The sequence below is a fragment of the Glandiceps talaboti genome, chromosome 5, assembly GCF_964340395.1.
Source record: "Glandiceps talaboti chromosome 5, keGlaTala1.1, whole genome shotgun sequence".
In the NCBI taxonomy this organism is placed as follows: Eukaryota; Metazoa; Hemichordata; class Enteropneusta; family Spengelidae; genus Glandiceps; species Glandiceps talaboti.
This window is the reverse complement of record NC_135553.1, coordinates 20823595-20847203: the sequence shown is the minus strand read 5'-3', so window position 1 is coordinate 20847203 and position 23609 is coordinate 20823595. Positions and strand designations below refer to the sequence as shown.

Genomic DNA, 23609 nt, shown 5'->3' with positions numbered 1-23609 from the left:
CCAGTGTTATTTTTTTAGCGTATCCATGGCCGAATTCTATGTATAACCGGCATCCGTTCGTGAGTCACAATCTCAGTATTTCTCATATTTTCCGATGAAAAAGTCTACTAGTTGTCAAAGAAATAGTCATTGCTCTTGATAAACGCCCCGTCATTGACAAATGTTCCATACCTGAAAGTCTGTGATTTAATTGTCAAGTACTCATTTCAACATATAAGGTAGTAGTAGTAGTAGTAGTAGTAGTAGCAGCAGCAGCAGCAGCGACCGTGGCAGGAGTCGCAGTGCCGACTACATTCGAAAAAGCGAATGAGCAGCTGTGCGCTGTGGTCCTAATCTGATTAAAATCTGATGTGGTGAAAGAGGTCAGATCTTTATTTACCGCTATTTCCATCGTTTTGTGCCGTGTGTTTTGTTTCGGGTATTCGCCGCCTTTCCACAATCTGATTTTAAGTGAAAATAGTTTCCGATGAACTAATCAAAGTCCATGGACAAAACGTTCATGAAAATTATGGCTAATTTGAATTAGGGGTACGAGATATAACAACATCTTTTGTGAATAGTGATGGAGATTATGTCGGTGGAAACTTTAATCATAAATATACAGAAACTCCGCATGCTACATCGATGGATCGATCCATCGATGTAGAAAATGAAATGAATAGAAATAAACAAAACTTGTAGAGGCAGTATAAAGGGTCAAGAAGATGTGGCTATCCGCTCAAAAAATAATGTTTTATTTAGTTTCGCCTTAAATATTTGTCTATTATTGGTCGTTCTTATTGACATGTATAAAAGAAGGTTTCACACCACAAGATTATAAAAAAAAACTTACCTGAGTTTTGGCGTACGTTGTGTTTATCGTGGTAGTAGTAGTTTACAACAGCTATTAATAATAACACTAATAATGATGATGGTGATAATGGTAGTAAAATAGTTTCCCTAGGACTCTCGCTTGGGGGAGGTCTCGTAGGCAGAGCCCCCAGCGGCGAGAGTCTGGGTAACCGAGACTAGGAGATATTAGTTAGGCTCAGAAATGGCCAATGAACAGTATTACTATACTATCACATCAATATTACGACAAGTTATAGCTATTCATAACTAATTTTTAAAAAATATATAGATATAAAGAGGCCAGTTGCCTAATTAAATAAATGAATTTGATAAAGCTCGGTTGCCTCCAGTAACACTGTGAATGTGTTTATGTTTCGATATTGTGACATCTAGTGCATTGTACATTCTGTTCGAACCAGCCGTGTCAAGTTCTCAGTCAATTGCCTTGTGTAGACTTCACTAATCGAAATGAAATGAAATGGGGGAGGGGGACCACGATTGCAATTGTTTGCAATTTGGTCCGTGCATTTGTAACATGATCTTGTAAACATCATGTCGTATAGCAATAGCAGTTTCCCATTCGCTTCGTCGTCACAAATTTAAGGTTACGCAAAGTTTTCAAAAATCTTCCAGAAATAATAAAAACATTTTTTGGTTCCGATTACGTTCAATTTTAGAATAGGTAGGGTAGGTAGATTTTTTATTATATTTTTTTTTTATATGTGACTGTCTAGCTAGTTCAGGTAGTTATGTTTTCCGTTGTTTTCCATATAGTCTCTGGTCTCTGGCTATTGGTTTCTTCTCAACAGATGTACAGCGAATACGGATTGGAAGAACAGTTTTATGTCAGTTTCTGCATCCACTATTTCCTACGAGACCACAATTTTCGCGCGATGTTATATTTTTTTCAAGAATACTTTTAAAAAGTGTAGGCTTGGCGTGAAAAAAATCTAGGTGGGATTGGGTAACCGGAACCAAACAATTCCTTTAGACCTTATCTTTTGTTCTAGCCCACCATGGTTAGTATGCAAAACAGAGACTCTAGCATCGGTGACGAAGCACAGAGCAACAGACGTATATTTGGTCTCGGCCCCGGTCTTCCCATCGAACATGGAACTGTAACAAAATGGGGTGACATGGAACAGATCTGGCATCACACATTCAAAAAAACGGACGTATATGACTTGTAACTAGTTTAGTTCATACCGTGTTTGCTTCATATATAATTGTAAGTGTTCTATTTATCTGGCATCGTCAAAGAATACATAACGTTATATTGAAGTTGTTCGTTCAAAAGTCAAAAGTACTTGCCACAACATTGTGAACCGGTTTACATTTCTCGTTCTTCTAGATTATGTTTGAAACATTCAACACGCCAGCTATGTACGTGTCAATCCAAGCCGTGCTGTCTCTGTACTCAGCTGGTCGTACCACTGGTATTGTGATGGATAGCGGTGACGGTGCCGGTTTCACACGTTGTACCAATATACGATGGCTATTCTCTTCCACATGCTATTACTTCGACTAGACTTTTTTGGCTGGTCGTGATCTGACTAACTATCTGATGAGGATAGTAAGAGGGGATACAGTTTCGTTACGACAGGTTAGTTTAGTGTGATAGTGTTGTTGAAGATACTAGTAACTGATAACTTTGGGCACTATAAGCAAGTTCAAAAACCCAGATAGCACTTGTATTTGTATACTCTTAGAAATATCAATGTAGGAATACCATGCCATGGCATACGTATTTGTTGGATGGGGTTAAAGTTCAGCTGGTTTTACCACGCTGTGCGTATGAGAAAATAGTGAGAGTTTATTCAAGACATCTTTGTCCTCAGTGACGAAGGGTAATCTCATAATTTTGTTCTTTGTGTTTGTGTTTGTGTTTGTGTTTGTGTTTGTGTTTGTGTTTGTGTTTGTGTTTGCGTTTGCGTTTGTGTTTGTGTTTGTGTTTGTGTTTGTGTCTGTGTCTGTGTCTGTATCTGTGTGCTTGTGGTGTCTGTCTTTGGATAATACTCCTGCATCAATTCTTATGAATTGATTGATGCAAATTTTCCTTTACGATGAGGATCGCACGAAATTATAAGGTTTTGGTTACACCTCCTACAAACATTAACGGGTCATTTGCATAAAGAAAGATTTTCATATAAACCGTAGAATGTAATTCATGTGATCATCAGTGTTTGAATTCTTACAACTACCAGATTATTAAGAGTACACAAATATCAAGCAAAATATGATATCATTTGTATATATAAATGTAACATTTATTTTTTACAGCTGAAAGAGAAATCGTTCGTGACATCAAAGAGAAGCTCTGTTACACAGCCTTAGACTATGAGAGTGAATTACAAGTCGCCGCCAGCAGTTCATCATTGGAGAAAAGTTACGAACTACCAGACGGCAACGTTATTACCATTGGCAACGAAAGGTTCCGCACACCTGAAGTTTTATTTCAACCCGCATTATTGGGTAAGGAAATGTCTTTGTTTTAGTCAGGTCATTAATCTAAGTAATTTGATTGATATCAGTGTTTTGTTTTGTTTCAACATTTGTCAACAATTAATTAGTATTAACTTTTGAGAATCTTATTTTATTTTATTTTTTTAATGTAATAGCAATTCCTCGATCCGGCCCTACCCCAATAAATCATCAAATAGTGACGGTACATTGTCTAGTATGTGTCACAACTAGACTCTCTTATAGCCCTCGGAGCTTCGCTTTACTAAAATTAAAGCTAAACGAATTATTTTGTATGTACCGATGCCAGCTAATTATAAACCCTACTCGAATATCCTTGTACTTTGCGCCCTCATCGACCATGATAGAGATAACCATTCGTCGACGTGTGACTGCGACGCTCCGTGTTATCGCGAAGCCCCGGGCTTCGCGAAAATACGGAGCGTCGCAGTCACACGTCAACGAACAGATATCTCTATGTGGTCGATGAGGGCGCACAGTACAAGGTTGTTCGAGTACGATGGCGTACGTTATGTAGATGGTATCGGTACAATACAAAATAATTCATTTAGCGTCAATTTTAGTAAAGCGAAGCTCCGAGGACTGTGAGAGAGTCTAGTGTCACAACACACTGCATAATGTAAACAAGGTCGAAATAATTTGAATGCCTTTTCATAAGATCACGTGATTCAGGGGTTTTGCCGACTGTAGTGGCAGTGCCATAGACGCCTATATGGTATAGTACGTAACACGACTGAGTCACCACCCTGAAATGTCGTCATTGGCGGAAAGGGAAACTATGTCATAGCAAGATAGCACATAAAATGCGACCACGACGTAACGTGCGAAGTACTGTATTAGTAATTACAGTCATAGTGTCCACGTCAAGTCGAAGAATGGTAAGTGACTATCGATCTTAAAATGTACATGTACAAACTATAACCACAGACAATTACGTCTGTGCTACAACATAGCATGGAGGCTAGGTAGAAACACAGTCAGTTCTTCCTACCTCCCAGAACACAGTATAGTTCCTGACTGCATCGATCATGTCACGAAAGTATGGTGGAGGTAGGAAAGTTTTTACCTATAGTATGGGTTATACTTCCATGACATTGATATGTCCAGTGCCGAAGCCGTGGGCGTACCAATATGAAAATATTGGGTCTTGTTGTCCATCGCGGTGTAAATCGGGCCTCGAATGACCCTTTACGTCTCGTTAGGGACTATTCTCGCAAAGCAGAGCTATTTATTTCTTCCGCGACACTGCGAAACAACGAAATAACGCCGTTTGGCGGTACGTCTTGGGCGATGCCGTAAAAAAGGCCGAGGTTTACGACGATTGTTTGTGACTGGAATCGAGTCCCACACTCTGTCTGTATGGAGCAGTAACTGCATGTTGACATAATTAGTGTCGTGACTATCCCGAGGCTATTTTCCGGGTCAATGTCCCGCTCCAATAATGACAAACTGACCTAACCATCGATAGCATTTTTATGATATTAAAGCTGTAACTGGAACGTTAGTACAAAAACGTACTCGTAATATCGTTCACCGTGAACCAGTATTGCATTACCTGTTGGTACACATATTTGTTGTTCTTGTATACACGATTTCGGGTCCGCAACCAAACATCAGTGCCCTCAACGGTAATCACAATTTCAACGTTTCTGTACTGTATATAATTATTGATACTAATAATATCGACCACTGAGCTGGTTAACAATATATGTAACAGTCTAATTATTTGATTATTTATTTCCAGTGAAAATATTGTGGTTGTCTGAGCGAACAAGCATTCATTTTCAGTAGGCTACTCACCTAAGCCTACATATCTTTTTGTGAACAAAGACGACACTGCTTTCTTAAATTTATACCCCAACAAGTCAAGTATTTTCACATTTTAAGAATCCTAAATATCCTATATCCTAAATCTAAAATATAGTTTTAATACTTGACAAATCTAGCTTATAAAGAGGCCTGTTTGACACTAGGTGATGGCATTATTAGAAATAACCAATGTTGGGAGCTTGCCTCAGCATTGGATGGTCATTTTTTTTAAATAGGTGTGAAGCTTCTAGTTTTGTATATTTCCCACAATGCCTTGCCTCAGTGTACAGCAGCCCTCTAATCCAGATTACTAGTAACCCATTTCCATATAACTATATTCTATACTCTATTATAGAGAGGTTCCGCGATTGATATATACAGGATTGCCGAAAATGACCTTTTTTTGAGTCCCCTACGCAAAAAACAGCCAAAATAGACACACTCATGGAGGTAGAAGTGATTCTACCTCCATGATAGACTCAACTGCACCTATGTTCCCCTTTGATTGCAGAAAAAAATTACAGATACGTGGTCATAGACATAGTAAGCTATAAAAATCGAATTTCACTATGGACGAAGATATCCCTGCAGTGGTTGTAGACAATGGGTCCGGTATGTGTAAGGCAGGTTTTGCCGGCGATGATGCTCCCCGTGCTGTGTTTCCTTCAATTGTCGGCAGGCCTAAACAGCAGGTAAGTCCATATTTATAGCTTCTCAAAATTCTGTTCATTGAAGCGAATAAGCACTCAGGAGTCATGAATATTCATTGTGCAACCGTGAATATATTATTTCTGATGACTCCCATGATGCAATCGCCCAAAACAAAGAAACCCCATATAAGGGCACAAGATCAATTGCAGGTGATGTGAAATCATGAAATGACTTTCCAGAACCCATAGTATATGAAAATGCCTATATTTCCTGGAATGGTGTTCCTCTTTCACGTATTATTAGATTAATATGAAATTACGATTATCAAGGAGAAAATGTCATATATTCGACCTTGATTTGTGAAAGTAACCGACTTTGTATTTATTGTCGTTGAGAAGCTAACTTTATACATCTGAAGTATCATTGGCCCTAATTCGTATGTTTTATAATTATAGGTGACTGGTGGTAGTAATCATAAAGATGTGTATGTTGGTGACGAAGCACAAAGTAAAAGGGGTATTATGTCAATTAAATATCCCATTGAATTCAGGAATATTACAAACTGGGATGACATGGAAAAAATTTGGCATCACATATTCCACAACGAATTACAGGTCTCACCAGAAGAACATCCAGTTCTACTGACAGAAGCACCGATGACTCCTAAAATAAATCGAGAAAAGATGACACAGGTAAAGTAAATTATGACAACATGGACGTACGTACGACCAAACATTTGAGTATGTCGTAATTATGAATATTCACTAATCGTTCCTTTTAACATTTTTTTTCAGACCATGTTTGAAACTTTCAATACACCAGCAATGTTTGTTTCCATCGGAGCAGTGCTGTCTTTATATGCCTCTGGTCGTTGTACTGGTATCGTTGTAGATAGCGGTGATGGTGGCACACATTTTGTACCGATATACGAAGGATATTCTTTGCCACACGCTACGCTTAAATTACTGGACTTGAATGGCAGACGTTTGATGGAATATCTTGTGAAGTTACTTAGCGAGAGTGGATACTCAGTACTTTTCTCAGGTCAGACCTACTAGATATAATCAGATTACGTGACCACGGAACATAGCATAAATATTATTTGACCATAAGTGTCACTAGTCCTGTTTGCAGACGGAGTAAGTCAGGACTCGATTCTGACATTGTCCCTCACCTTGTTGAGGGACGTTGTCAATATGGCGTCCCGTACACCGTCTGCAAGTAGGACTATATCAGAGTCGTGTAGTATCACAAAGAACGTATCATTTGATTCACAGAAATGCCATAACAAAGTGACATTCGACTCTTTCTTTGTATCGGATCCATAGTTTCTTTCGAGCTCTAAATTTTGATCAAGAAATAAATTTATGACATGATTCGTCGATGACGTCGAATACTTGGTTGTTAAAAGAGGGAAACACATACCAATATCTGAAAACAAATATCACGGTTTATATACGACTTGTATCGAGTACACCTATTATACTATTTACATATATTTACTTATTGCAGCGGAAAATAAACTGTTTCATGACATCAAAGAGAAGGTCTGTTACGTTTCTTTGGACTACCAACGTGAATTGGAAGTTGCCTCCAGCAGTTCATCATTGGAGAAAAGTTATTACGAGCTACCAGACGGTACCACCATCACCATTGGCAACGTGAGCTTTCGGACACCTGAGGTTTTGTTTCAACCAACGTTGATGGGTAAGAAAACGTCTAGTATTGTCAGGTGTTCTAATATATTGTAGTGAATTGTTCTATGTTTGAAATTATGTATTTGTCTGCTGTACATTTAAATGGGGTCAATCGAGGTCAATGAACATCATAGGAATTGAACATATCACGGATAAAAAGGTTTTCCATAGATATGCACGCCACCATCTCAAAATGGAGACCAGCAAATAACTAACAGTAGAAATGTAAGCGAGGTTAACGTCAGAGAATTGAACTAAAGTCTAACATCACCCAAATCACTCCCACCTCCACAAACTAATTCGCTTCTCTATCAATGGTATGGTTGATTTTTCGGATCAAAAAATCGTAGAAGATCTTCAAACTAACATGTTTGATCGCTGTCTGTTATTCAACTTCTAACCACGTGTAACCCAACAGAAATAGAGTATCTATTATTTCAAGCACATGTATTAATTTTAAGTGGGTTGTAGTATCAAGTGACCGTCCTTTACCTTGAAAGTAGACAGCATTCACTGTATGTAAATCATTTGTTTCTAGAAAGGCTGTATTCACAAAATCCCAAAATATTGCTTTGCAGTGTTGCGATTCTATAGTTGTGTATTCTTATTTCGTCCATAGGTATCGAACATTATGGTTTTCACAAAACGTTGCACAGTAGCATAAACAAGTGCAATGTCGACCTTCATAAAGATCTGTACGCCAACACTGTGCTGTCTGGTGGTAATACCATGTACCAAGGTATTGGTGACCGGCTCCAGAATGAAATGACGTCTTTAGCACCAAGCTCAATGAAGGTTAAAGTGATTGCGCCACCAGATCGTAACATCACCACGTGGATTGGTGGATCCCTCTTAGCTTCATTATCAACCTTCCAGCATATGTGGATCAGTAAGGAGGATTACGACGAGTATGGTCCGTCGATCGTTCACAGAAAATGTTTCTGAAGTAGTGCAACTTTCATTTTGTGACAATCGTATATATATTTACATACATTTGATAAAATCTTAAATTCAACTTGGAGACTTACATATCCTTACATTAAAGTTAAAACTATTCTCCATGAAAGCTTTACATTTGGTTTAGAAAGCTAGATAAGTATGAATTATGCGTGTAATTACTTTCAATTCACAATTGCAACCGAGGCTGATAATAGGGAAAATGTATGATTTGATAATATAGCGACGACATGGGCATTGCCAATCACCTGGCCTAAAAGGGGCAATGTAATTGTTGAAGTTTCACTTGGAAATAGACTGTAATGACAATCCTTCGAAGTACACAGTGTTAATTTGAAGGTAGACTTCCACAATATAGTAATGCATGACTTCACGCATAGACCCCCACGGAGGGTCTATGCTTCACGCTATTAAATTACAATGTATACAATCCCCATTTACACGTAGGTCATCCTACCTGAGGGAGTCCCAAGTCCTAACCAGAGGTAGGATAGATTTGTGTCTACACGTAGGAAGGTTGCGGCGTAGATGTCGCGCGTTCCCTCCTGACTTCGTCCTGACAGTACATAGGACGAAGTTAGGAGGGTTTCAGGAAACCTCTCAAAGGTGTCCTAAGTCAGGACGGTTTCAGGACTTGTTTGCGTCTACACGGGCTTCAAACAATCCTGAATCCTATCCCAGCTAGGATTTTAGTGCCGTGTAGATGGGACTACTAGTGCCGTAAAAGAGGGTGTGTTTTACAACAACACGAAACCTACTATGACGACAAAATACTGACAAAAACAGCAATCTGAAACAATCCACTTAGAACATTTGTTGTTGATTTGTTACTGTAACTAGATAACGTGTAAAGCTTGGATGTCATACTGTAATTGTAAACATTCAACATGGATTATTAAAGCAAACAATGCTATTTTTTGAAAGCCTTTATTTTGGTTTCGTGTGTTTTTATTTGTTCATATTGCAAAATTACATATCAATAATAGTAATGATAATATTGGTTTTTATATAGTGCTTTTCCACTCTGTGTTCAAAGCGCTTTATTATTACCCCTGGCACGGATCTATAGCAGCACAGTGGCCCTTTACTTCCTCAACTCCCTGGGGATCATACAATCCATTGCAGCCTCTATAAGCACATAGTATTAAAGCATTCACATTGCAACCTCTATCCTAAAAGGTCCCTAATTATGCAGCTGGGTTGACTAGGGCACAATCGTGGTTCAAATGGATCTTCAATGTACAACATTGTTTACTTCAGAAAGCTATATCATTCTCTCTCTCTCTCTCTCTCTCTCTCTCTCTCTCTCTCTCTCTCTCTCTCTCTCTCTCTCTCTCTCTCTCTCTCTCTCTCTCTCTCTCTCTCTCTCTCTCTCTCTCTTTACAGGAAATGAAGTGCACATTATCATGTTTGGGAAAAATGTCAAAATATACATACAAGGTAAACGACTAGACTGTTCCTAATAGACACAAATCAATAGCAAAATATTTGAAGGTGAGCTTCTTGGTAATGGAATGATGTAGGTAGATGTCCAAAACAAATACATGTACATCGCAACATGTTGAAAGTGAATCTCCCCTTGAATAAATTTGCCTAATAATGTTTTTGAATTTTCAATCTTCTAAACACGTAATCTCTTCTCTACCGCAGCTCTCACGACAATTACCCTGTCACTTCAATAATTAAACCTTAAAAATTGAACAACCTACAACCATGATGGACGAAGATATCCCTGCTTTGGTCATCGACAATGGTTCTGGTATGTGTAAGGCTGGTTTTGCAGGTGATGATGCCCCCCGTTCTGTAATTCGTTCAATTGTCGGCAGACCGAGACATATGGTTAGTGAACTAGTAAGCTTATATTCAGTATATATACAAAACATCTACTGTACAATAGTATAATTTATATTTAGTATAATAGTGGATTCTCAGGGTTCGTACTACGGGTCACCAACTTAGGAATCTGTTTACTAATTAAAGCAATGAGGTTCATAATAGCATGATGTAAAGGTTTATATTATTATATCGCATGAGGTATAGATACTACGAGTGTTAGGTGAAATGTGTTAAAGGATTGAGGGTTAATTAAGATGCCACATCTGCCAGGCTAATTGTCAAAACATGATACTCAAGAGTTACAAGGTTAATTTGGATACTTGCAACATTTTGTTCTTAAAATCTTTATTTTTATTTTTATTTCCACATTCCGAAAGTACAGTGTACACTGTTTGAAACTGTACATACACCATCTCTCTCTCTCTCTCTCTCTCTCTCTCTCTCTCTCTCTCTCTCTCTCTCTCTCTCTCTCTCTCTCTCTCTCTCTCTCTCTCTCTCTCTCTCTCTCTCTCTCTCTCTCTCTCTCTCTCTCTCTCTCTCTCTCTCTCTCTCTCTCTCTCTCTCTCTCTCTCTCTCTCTCTCTCTCTCTCTCTCTCTCATGTTCGTTACATATTAAGATATTTTTCATCGAACTTTCATTTTTCGACCTAGGTGACTATGGTTGGAAAGGAACTCAAAGACACTTATATCGGTGAGGAAGCGTGGAACAAGAGAGATGTCCTCAATCTAAAATATCCCATCGAACATGGAATTGTAACAAACTGGGATGACATGGAAAAAATCTGGCATCACACATTCTACAACGAGTTACGTGTTGCACCTGAAGAACATCCAGTTCTGCTGACAGAAGCACCATTGAACCCCAAAGGCAACAGAGAAAAGATGACACAGGTGAGATAAATAGATCGCTTACCAACTTGAATAGTCGAGCTATCCTCTAGTGTTTCATTACATTTACGGGTTCGTACATCATCTTAACTTGTCGTTGCATACCCTTTAATGAATATAATGTCGGTACAGGTATAGAATTTTGATAAAAAAGTCTCCGGTGAGCCTTTACAAGGGGCAGGGAATGGGGAGGGGGACAACAAAGCTTGAGTCCCATGACTGCCTATACTCTTCAGTGTAAAATGGCTCTCATGAATGTTCAACTTGAATCTCAGGTCACTATAATAGTGGTCTGAGCTTGAATACATTATTTCTGCTGACTCTCATGATGCAATAGCCCATAGTAAAGATACCCTATGTAATGATGTAACTGTAGATGATGTAAGTTGTAACATGAAGTGACTCTCCAGAATCCATAGTTTATGGAAATGACTTCATTTCCTGGAGTGGCGTTCCCCTCTAACAATATAAGCTTCAAGTGTGAAGCAATTTAATACATTCATTGATGATAACAAACACATATATCCTCTAAAACGCTCTGATGTAATTTTTAATATAATAAGTCATTTGCATATATTAACCATTTTAGGTTATAAGGCAATATCTGAAGAATGCAAGCTTACAGTTTCATACAATTTAGTATATACAATGACGGTAAAGTGCTTATGTCCTCTACAGCCGGCTGTAGTTTTTAATTTTGATGAGCTATTTGCATGATTTATAACGAAATATAGTGGTCATGGTTTAATTATTGCATTATACGCGTTGTTCAGTATATTTCTGACCTGTTCTTTTTCTGCAACTTTTTGACCCCAACTTTATCTCTTTCAGATGATGTTTGAATCTTTTAACATACCTGCAATGTACGTGTCTATCCCAGCCATTCTGTCTACATATGCCTCTGGTCGTGGCTCTGCCGTTGTGCTAGATAGCGGTGACGGTGTTACACACGTCCTCCAAATATACGAAGGGTACAGCGTACCACATGCTAGACTTCGGCGAGACTTGGCTGGTCGTGATCTGACTGACTACCTTACAAAGTTACTACGTACGAGAGGATATTGCTTCGCTACCACAGGTGAGTTTTCTACTGCGCCGCCTGTTATTCTGAGAGTTTCACGTACCCAACTGTCTTGTTTGATATGACAGCAGTGCACATGTCATGTGCCTCATACCTTCAATTCTGTGGTTTGAATTCAAACTCTGGTCATGGTTTGATTAAGTTTGCCACTCTGTAATAAGTAGAAGAGTGTTGTTCAGCTCGAACAAGACAATGTTTTCCTTGGACACTCCAGTACCCTCCTGCATTAACACCGCATCTATGAGAATCCGTCCTCACCGGCTGACTTCTTATGAATACTATATATTATAAGAACTATCCTGTGTAAAGACTCCCCAACACGACAATGTCTATATGGGATGTGTTTGTGACTCAGATATTTCAGGACGGTTAATGTCATTTGCAAATACTCCGTGATTCGCGTATTTAATTATTTTCCACAGCTTAGGTACTATAGAATATAGAACTGTTTCGCCACCCAGAATTCGAGCAGAGGTAACTTGTCAAAGTCATATAAAGTCTATTTAGTCTAAGGTCAATTTCTGTTACTTGTGCTTGGCTTGTGGGTGGTACAAAATTCCCATGATATACTAGTACTTCACACGCACGCACACGCACACACACACACACACACGCACGCACGCACGCACACGCACACACACACGCACGCACACACACACACACACACACACACACACACACACACACACACACACATACACACACACAGCCAGGCACCGTCCAGTCACAACATATATTTATACATATGTGTTATGTTCTTTCACAGCTGAAAGGGAAATAGTTCGTGAAATGAAAGAGAAAGTCTGTTATGCAGCCTTGGACTTTGAAAGTGAATTACAAGTTGCTGCCAGCAGTTCGTCTTTGGAGAAAAACTACGAACTACCTGACGGTATCACAATCACCCTTGGCAACGAAAGGTTCTGTACACCTGAGATTTTGTTTCAGCCATCATTATATGGTATGGAAATTTTTACTGTACATCCCTTCTTTAAAAAGAATTACCTTCTATCATAAGGGAATGTTTTGAACAGTTGTGTGTGTGGGGGGGGGGGGTGTCATAATAATTTGAACCATTCTGAAATCGTAATAATCAACTAGTTTGACTTACGGATGCGCAGACGATGATGCGTATGTGTTCAGTTGCGCTTGTGTTTGTGTGTGTGTGTGTGTGTGTGTGTGTGTGTGTGTGTGTGTGTGTGTGTGTGTGTTTGTTTGTGTTTGTGTTTGTGTTTGTGTTTGTGTTTGCTTCTCGAAATGAACGTCTTTCCATTCAATCCATTTACAGGCATAGACAGTCCTGGTATCCATGAAATGGTATACGATTGTATTATGAAATGTGATATAGACATCCGTAGAGACCTTTACGCAAACATTATATTATCCGGTGGTACTACCATGTATCCTGGTATACAAGAACGAATGCAGCAAGAAATGATGGCTCTGGCACCAAGCACAATGAAAATCAAAGTAATAGCTCCACCTGAACGTACATTCTCTGTGTGGATTGGTGGCTCCATCTTAGCTTCACTCTCAACCTTCCAACAGATGTGGATCAGCAAACAAGAATACGATGAATATGGTCCTGCTGTCGTTCACAGAAAATGCTTCTGAGTCTCCCATCCATCATGATCTAATGACTATGCAACGCATTGCCTGTATGCTATGATCAATCTGTAGCATTTAATGATACCTGAATTTCAAAGTGTCAAGAGAACCAATAACATAGCCCGGTCAATAAGCTGTATATGGCAAATATCGAACCCAAAAATCCAGTGGTTGCTGGGAATAATTCTAGGCCATCGGCCCATAATACAATATACACAAAAGTTTAAACACATTGACAAAAAAATTAAAATTTGGAGATAATGAGAAGAGCAGCAAAAACGTGCCAACGTTTATAAATGAAGGGGTATATTTAAAACGTACAAGTATTTGTCAGTTTCGAGGGAAACCTTGAAATGTGTAACGATAACTTATCCATTGAGCACACTTCACTCTGCCAAGCTGTAAATAGATAATTACTCTTCAAAGACGGGTTTATCGATTAAAACAAAAATTTATTACTATTATATTGTATACGGTGTATTCAGCAGTGAATCGAATACAAAAAAAAAACTTTTAAAATCTTCTACCAGTTTCGCACCTCGGTGGGCTTTTTCAAGAATTGAATTTATTCAAATATTTTATTTCGCTTTTCAACCAACTATAATATTGGTTATTGAACATTCTGGCAATTACCAGAGTATAATTTTTATGACCAAAAATGTGCATCAGCTCGATAGATCAAATGAATTACAAAAGTTATAACACACAAGTTAAGCCGTTCAAAGTGTTTTAGCATTGAGCTTATCTGGCTTTCGATATGTCATGGGCTACAATCCTCATCAGAATGACAAATTCCATATATAGTCACAGCTGACCACTAGGTGACGGTATAATCGGCCGATTGTAGATGTTAGGGGCGATCATATTTTACGGCCGGGGGGGGGGGGCGGGGGCACCTCAATTTGGAACTCAAAGAAGGGGTCATCATTTTTACAAAGTGAATAAAGGGTGGTCACCTTATTTTCAACAACTAAACGAAATCATGAACCACCATGCTATACTTAAATTACCATACAACAAATGTATGTGCATCCAATAAACCATAAACAATGGCTATAAATATACGTTCAAATATAACATAAACTCTGTCTCTTGATATATCCCAAGCATATGACATGGAGTCTTAACATTGCACCTTTTAAGCAACAGTTTTGTTAGAAATGACTTCTCAATATTGCAGGCCATTAGTTGCATTGTGTCATCGTGTGGTATAAAAACTTGCATGTGTAGCTGTACACGTAACACATAAGAAATGAAATACCTTGAAATTTACTGGATGGACTGACTCTAAAATATGTGCTTTCATTGACCTGAACATGTTGAATTGCACGCAAACATAGCCAATATAGACACACTTTCAAATAATTTAATGAATTTGTATCTCTAAATGGTAACTGACCTCCACTGTGCATGTTTTCCCCAGATTTTCTCACTTTCTACTTGATCTTTTTTTATCATTATTTGTGTCAATATGACTTGAAATGATTTCAACTTTTGAAACCCTAAAATTAGTGATACTTTTATGATATAACTAAGTTGTGTTTTACTTCTGAACGGGTGCTGTAAATGGCCTCCAAAGGGTGTTCATTTTTCAAAAAGCTCTTACCATATGGGAGGGGCGACACCCCTCCCAAACCCTCACCCACGCCTGCATAGCAGGTGGGGTATGACTTGAAATGATTTCAACCTTTGAAACCCTAAAATTAGTGATACTTTTATTATATAACTAAGTTGTGTTTTACTTCTGAATGGTGCTCTAAATGGCCTTCAAAAGGTGTTCATTTTTCAAAAAGCTCTTACCATGGGAGTGGGACACGCCCTCCCAACCCCCAACCCCCGCTTGTATAGCAGGCACACACTTCTTCCCATACTTTTCCAGTTCTTTCCCTACTTTGAAACTTACTGAAACACCTAGGTTTACAATTATATTAACTCCAATTCTAATATTGTATTTTATAATTAGCTGAATTAATCTACACTGTATAGTCATGGTAATAGTTCACTAAATCTAAGAGATATCCTAGAACTTCAAGTTTGGTTACTAAACCATGAATATTTTGCATGTCCATGAACAGACAACCATACTTCTCATAGGGTTCCTGTCTAAAGAGCTTTATACATGTGAAACAATGGATTTGGGGGAGCAATTTACCAGATACAGTTAAAATTACTGTATGTGTGCTGTATTGTGCTTTGAGAATCTTTTGAGTGTCTTTTGCAAGAACAAGAAGAATGTCTCTTGTCAACAGATGTCGGGGGGGGGGGGGGGTCAGTGTGTTTTTTTATTTGTCAGGGGGGGATTGTTTTGTGGATGAATCGCAGGGGGGGGTTCACTTTTTTTAAGTACAACACGAACAAGAAGTCACGGCCCACCCCCGGCCGTAAAAAGTGATCGCTCCCTTATATTAGATATTTCGATACCCCGTCTCTGCTGACCTTGGGAATGTAGCGTCTTAATAGATATGTGTTTACAACCTGTCTCACTTTAAGTAAATGTGAGTATGTAAACTACAGCCTCAAGTAGATCTTGTCGCCACAGTTAACGCAAAACCAGTGATATATACACACGGGTTGTCATATTTTCTGTTCAAAGACAATAACTTGCAATGGCTCGAGTGTGGTACGAATGCTATTAATTGACTATTAGTATACCATGTATATGCCAAGTTGAACAAAAAATATGGAATGGATACGACAACGACAACGCACGACTATGTCATGACAACGAGTGTCAACGTCACTGGTTCTGCGGTGTTCGAAATTTGAGTCAAAAAGTTCAAAATTGCCAAACTTTCCCCGATTTTTCTTTGATAAATATTGGCGCTGGTATACTTTTGTTATTCTCCAATATTTTTCTTCATTCTGCCAGAAAATACTCTTAACATAATGGTTTTGTCACTACTCGTCTAGCGACTCATAGTGACAGAGCCCCCTTAGGTCACGCGTATTTTCCTAGGCTGAACAAAGAATAATATTGGGGAATATTTATAACATAGATTTTAATTATCACAGATCACAAAACGAAAGGGTTTTACAACTTTGTCGTTGAGGGCGTTAAATTGTTTACTGATGACTGCGCAGTCGCATAAGTACGTAAACAAACCTGGATCACAATCAGACATCGAGGAATTCAGATGGCGACAAGATGACACAGACAAAAGGAAGGTAAATGGTGAAAAATCACAATATTTGAACGTAATACACACTGGACAATGACATCTACACATATTTCGATATACAAAGGACGTTTTTGTAGAGTTTCATGGACATTCAGTTATACATATTGCTGAAATGCAGAAAAATACTGAGGAATGTCAGCTGCTACGAAAAAGGCTATCCGACGAGTCCATTCACAGCTGTGCTAGCTTTGGATGTCGAATTTATTATCCCCCATATTTTTTTTTTCAGTCGAAAAAGATCGAGGGGTATAGATGAAGATGTGGACTTTGTGCCAACAGCCAAGAGACTTCACAATGGTTTGGACAATTTTAACGTCGCGAGGTAAGGCCAAACAATGACGGTGCTACATTTCGTAGTCGGTGAGATTTGCCTGTCCATGTCCGGGCCCGGGCCCACAGAACATGGGGCATATCCAGCCATAATCCCTCCCGTCTCTAATGCGCTTCTCCACTTCAGATCATTATTGTTTTGGTGAATATAAAAAAGCCCATATTTCCGTGTTCCTTCAGTTCGTCAATCGGGTCAAAAGGGGTACCGTCCATTTCGTCAATACAATGTGACTCGACATAGTGCTGTAGTAGGTGTAGTTGAGAAGAAACAACCTATTATGCAAAAACGAAAGAAAGCAGGAAACGTTCCAACTTTGTATATGAATGGCATTGCATACATTTATAAACTGCCCCTATCCACCCATCCACACAGCTTCACTCAGGCTATAGGACGTCATTCGACATTGGAAGCTATGCTTTAGTTCAGTTTAAAGCTACATTTTCTCCACTCTACAATTATATATTTTATCTGAATTGATTGTTTTGAGGTGGATGAACCCTTTAATCGAGATCCAGGTCACATGACAGTCAGAAGTTATATTTTTAAAATTCTTCAATCAAATATTTTATCATTAATTGATTCACAGACTGTTGTCTTTTATCAATACTCATATCTTAAAGCATTTGGGTATGTAGAGAGATGTTGGTAGTTGGGGTGTGGGAGGAGGGGGGGGGGACGTGTATTGGCATATAACCTTTCCGATTACAAAATAACTGACACAGACATTTTCACTGTATTATTATTTTTGTGAGGAGGTCAGGTGGCCTAGGTTTATTAAGAAAAACATGAATTTCTAGATATGTATAATATTCACGTCCCATTAATGTAAGTGGAGATAGTTACATGCCTTTAGGTTCACACGTTGGTTGAGTAATGCAGTCATGTTTTTCGGTGCTGGATTTATTTTAGCTGAGTAAGCACAATTTTTTTGGGGGGAGCTGAGGATACAAGTCTTGTATATATATTTTTCCCAAGTTTGTTATTTCTATACTCAGGTTTTGCTAAAGGTGCCAACAATAGTTGCACTGAATACAACAGGTCAACTGGATGTAATGAGTTATTTACAAGTACTTGCTTGTAGTAGTGTCTACTATCTCCTTGCAACTGTCTGCCAAATTGAAATACTCCTGACACATCCTGTTGAATTGCCATACTGCTAGATTTTTCATGTGCAAACATAAATACCTTTACAGTACATTATTTGCCAAGTTTGGCAGAAAATTTGAATACCGTAGGCCGTGTTTCTTTTTGTAAAAACCATACATAGCGGAGAGCTCTCCACTGTCTCTCTGATAAAAGAGTGAAGGCTGTTGTCAATGAACATAATGGATTTCAAAGCAGACATAACAACTGCCATTTTCTAAAAAACCTGAACCCAAATTTAAACAACATTCATCTGCATTGGTAGCCCTAGGATTGTATTAAAGAAAATTCCACATGCAATAAAAGTTACTGAGTAAAGAAATAACAAACAAATATGCTGAGTTACATGTAACAGTAAGAGTTTAACATACCATCACCATGACTTAACACATTGTGAATAGCAAAGATATAACAAACAAATATACAATTTTACAAAGTGCACCTACAACTAAGTTACTTACAAGGGGTAAAAACTGTTAGTATTCCATTAGCTAGCTTGTCCATGGCATTGGATCTGTGACTGCTTAGTCAGCTCTAGTGAGTCATCTAACATGAGAATTGACCTAGTTGCTAGCTAATATCCTGAACTCGTCCAAGGATACTGTAGATGTGACCATTTGCCCTGGAGTGAACATGTAATTGTAGTGAGTGTATGTACTAGATATATTTCAAGGGAAACATCACTTCAGGAAATAATGGCATTTTTGTCAACTTTGATTGGGGTGTTATGTTGAGAGTCGTTTTATGATTTTACATCACTTACATATGCATGATTTACCGAGAAATACAAAGTGAAAATTATTGGCCATCCGTTGTTTAGTGGCAGCCCTTATTATATATAGCGGTCGTGTGTTGTCTCATAGGGTCTAGCCTAAAATATGGAATGGTTGAACAGTGCATATTCAGGAGTATGGAACACATGTACTTTGAATATTTCTTGGTAATTGTGTGTAGCGTAAATGATTCTCTACAACCCAAAGGTTACAAAAAATCATGCCTTTATTTCCTGCAGTGGTGTTCCCCTTTAATGACAAGAGATATAACAGTACTTATTGTTCAATGTTTTGTTGTCATTTTCTGCAGTTCTTTATTGAATGGTAATGATGTAGACTTCAATGGAGTCCAGAATCAAGGCCAATGCCAGTGTATGGTGAGTTCCTTCATACTTCTTTTCCAATTATTACTCTTGTTTTCAATTGTTCAAACTTTACAGCGAATTTCACAATACCGTTCAACGTTTTCTGTTTGATACAACCACACCGAAACCAACAGTAACGTGGGTTGTCGGTGGCCGAGTGGTTAAACCACTTGCCTCTTACCACTGCGGTCGGGGTTCGAACCCCATTCAGGGTTCGGTTAAATTTACCACGCTGTAAGTAAGAAGAGTGTCGTTCAGTTTGACTCTACCGAACAACGCAGGTTTTCCCCGGGTACTCCGGTTTCCTCCTGCATTAACACTGAACCCATGAGGGATGGCCCTCACTGGACTTCTTGGGAGACAAGTGTTTATATGCTTAAAGAACTATCCAGTATAAATAAAGATTATTATTATTATTAACAAGAAATTGGACATGCTACACTTTATAGATAGCAAGATTGGGTGAGTACAGTTTCTTGCTACATTTTGTCTAAATGAAATGAACCACACATGCCACCATACAGACATCAAATGAACACTGCAAAGGACATTTTATGCACCCTTCATCAGGTGTTTGATCTGAATGTCTGTGTGGAGTTGCTGCAATACATTTATTTCATTTAGACTAAATGTAGCAAAAAATGTAGCAAAAATACAATCTTGCTATTGAAGTGTGGCATGTCCAGTTTCTTATTGGTTTCTGCATGGTTGTATCAAACACAGAAAAGCTGAACAGTACTGTGAAATTTACTGTAGGTTCCTGTACAACAAGCATCATACTTTCTAACAAGTAAGGTTCATTATTTAAATTATTGATAAAACCATATCCAAAGTGACACTTCAAATAATTAAAGTTACATTAATGAATTCAAATTGTGTCATGTTTGAACTTCGAGCTTTGCAGTACAAAGAGTACATGTAGTTGTAACTATTTGCCTTCATAAATTTTAGTCTAAAAATTGATAGACTGTCATTATAGTATATTTTTGCTTACAAGTCTATACGGTGGAAATAGGATGGATGACATTAATCCCTGATGTAAAGTACATGTTAGATGTATGTAAGTGGAAACTTGAATTAATGTTACATTGTGTTTTGCACTTTGACAAAACCAAATTGCATGCAAAGAATTTGACAGTAGTGGATATCTGTATATGGAGGTTCATGTCTATGTACAACTGCCGACATCAGACCATGGACAAAAGGAACCTGTTACAAACAGGGAAAGTAAACTACTGAATATTGGATTAATAACACTTGGCACAGCAGCTTGGAACAGCAGAGGCTTGTATGGTTTGATCATGGTTTGATAAGAACAGTTTTATGGTATCTTTATGTGTGCATGAAATGTCAGGGGAACTTTTAATTTGTTTGTGAACATGAACTCTTATGTAAAGAGGCCATACAGCTGTTCTTATCAAAATACTGAAATGTAATAAAAGTTTCTGTACTTCCAACATGCTGTGCCAAGTGTTATTAATCCAATTCATTTGTTTGCTTTCCCTGTTTGTAACAGATTCCGTTCGTCCACGGTCTAATGTCGGCAGTTGTATTGAACAGTTGACAGTATTCACTTTTTGCATTCAGATATAGTAACTATTGTCTAGTAGAGAGTTATATCAGCAGAAACTCCTCAGAAGAGTACAATACATTATCTAGGCTCTATAGGGACTGTGAATGCATGTATTGTCATTTCAAAACACTGCATATTGTCATCCCAAATAATTTTGAACAAAGGAGAGCCAATGAATGTGACAATGTGACATTCATAACGTTATGTAGTGATAGATTTGATACTAATACTGTATACACTCAACGATTGAAATCTGCTTGCTTAGGTCATAGACCCTCTACCCACAGGTGGGTGGAGTATCTATGCTTAGGTCTATGTTACATGTATGTATTATTTGTCGCATTGAATTAAGTTCTACAAATTAAGGTAGCGGTAAAGGCTAGAGCGTCAGTTGAATTTCAATATAAAAACTTCATAAAAACCTTGAAGAAGTCACTAGAAAAAACTGTTCGCACGCAAAAAAAAATCCATTCATAATTATAGGCACTACACATGGATTAAAATTTAATTATATGAAACTCAAAGCTTTCATACTTAACAACTGTATGTATTAGATCTTCTTTAATTCAAATCGAATGGATGTACTAGATCACATTTCATTCAAATCCAAAGTTTTATTTGTATATTATATATAATACATTCATATGAACATTCTTATGAGTTACTATAAAAGAGAATCATAAACAGTGTCTGGTCATGTTCAGTCCAAAAAAAAATATATATATATATAGTCATCGGAAATTTGTGTAATAAAATTAGTTTATAGTGTTTTCAAGAAGCCATAAGTTAAACCCACCACTTTATGGAGAACCCTGTTAACTACAACTACTACTACAACTGCTGACATAAGACCATGGACAACCGGAACCCTTTACAAACAGGGAAAGTAAACAACTGAATTGAATTAATTACTCTTGGCACAGCATGTTGGCAGTACAGAGATTTGTATTACCGTCCATCATTTGATAAGAACAGTTTCATGGCCACTTTACATAATAGTTCATGTTCACAAACAAATTTCCAGTTCGCCTGGCATTTCATGTACACATAAAGAGGTCGTAAAACTGATCTTATCAAACCATGGTGTGTAAAACAAGTCTCTGCTATTCCAACATGCTGAGCCAAATGTTATTAATCCAATTCATGTGTTTACTGTCCCTGTTTGTAACAGCTTCCATTCCTTCATGGTCTGATGTCGGCAGTTGTATTTACTGTGTGTGTGGTAACATGCACGTAGGATATGGTCATAGGTTTGTTCTTCATATTGTGTGTCAATTGTCGCAGTGGTGAGTAGTTCCTTTGTAATTAATACAAAAAATTTCTTCCATTTCAGGGTAGTAACAGTGTAATGCATAATGGAATTGCACATCCGTACCAAGTTCAGAAATCACCAGGGTCCTCACACCTAGATGCCTGTGGTCAACACAGTCACACCAGTATATTGCACAGCCCACCTGTTCTAAGTGTGGCATCAACCAGTCACGATCCAGGAGACTCCGAATTAGCAAATCAACACTATGGACAAATTAATCAAATTTTAAGAGAAGCACATTTTGCTAGGATAGCTAGACTAGAAAGACATGATGGTGATACAAGGGAAGACACATAGCATCAAGTGTATGTTGGATGATGTGAATTGTCGATATGTGTATACAGTGTATTATTTCTCTTGTCAGATTATATACAGTATTATGTTACATAAATTATCCATCTCTAGTGTATAATTACAACTCTAGTAGTAGTAGTAGTAGTAGTAGTAGTAGTAGTTGAGTAATTAACCAATATCCAGAATTTTTATCAGCATTTTCTCTCCCTGTCTCAGCTGAGTGCCCAGTATTATAACTGTATTTATAGTCTCCGCTTCACTTCACTTTTGACCTTGACCTGTATTGTCAAGGTCAAATTACACCCATACATTGACTGAATATGTTAAACTCTTTGATTATCATCTGGAATTTGTATTTTCTTTTCTGTCAGAGATGACTCAGTGAAAATTTGTAAAAAAAAAATTTACCCCCAGGACTCCATGCTTTCCTGTTCACAGTGAGGGAATCATGTGGTCTTTGGAGATGAGATACTACTTTTCATATATATATATTGATGTGGGTCATACTTGTACTTGCCCAGCACCTATCCCAGATGCAATACTTGTCATGCCCCTATCCCAGATGTAAAATACTTTGCCCAGCAAGTTCCAACTATCCCAGATGTTCTTATCTAAAACAAAAAGAAGATAGCATGTGTATATTTAGGCATGTACAGTTATAGGGGTGGGGGTGTGGGTTTATGGCCTAGGGGGTTATACACTATGGTAAGGACATTTGCAAAACAGGGATTAGGGATAAAGGAACAATTTGAATCCATCTGAAAGCGGACCTAGAAATTTGCAGAAGTCCAATTTTCGGCAAA

The 23609-nt window shown here is 38.1% G+C and overlaps 2 protein-coding genes and 1 pseudogene across 2 annotated transcripts; all 3 read left to right on the top strand.

Annotated features, from left to right (window-relative positions):
* The first annotated feature begins 1847 nt into the window (after positions 1-1847).
* Positions 1848-9306, top strand: LOC144434770 (actin, cytoplasmic 1-like; annotated as a pseudogene).
* Positions 3946-15272, top strand: LOC144434769 (actin-1-like). Its single transcript, XM_078123252.1, has 6 exons — positions 3946-4190; positions 10077-10265; positions 10914-11153; positions 11982-12228; positions 12998-13189; positions 13517-15272. The coding sequence occupies exons 2-6, from the start codon at positions 10140-10142 to the stop codon at positions 13840-13842; spliced, it is 1131 nt and encodes a 376-aa protein (XP_077979378.1). The 5' UTR covers positions 3946-4190; positions 10077-10139; the 3' UTR covers positions 13843-15272.
* Positions 15273-16862: 1590 nt separating this feature from the next.
* Positions 16863-22883, top strand: LOC144436019 (uncharacterized). The gene is made up of 4 exons (XM_078124692.1): positions 16863-17001; positions 17245-17337; positions 19573-19639; positions 22534-22883. The coding sequence occupies exons 1-4, from the start codon at positions 16982-16984 to the stop codon at positions 22807-22809; spliced, it is 456 nt and encodes a 151-aa protein (XP_077980818.1). The 5' UTR covers positions 16863-16981; the 3' UTR covers positions 22810-22883.
* The last annotated feature ends 726 nt before the right edge of the window (positions 22884-23609 follow it).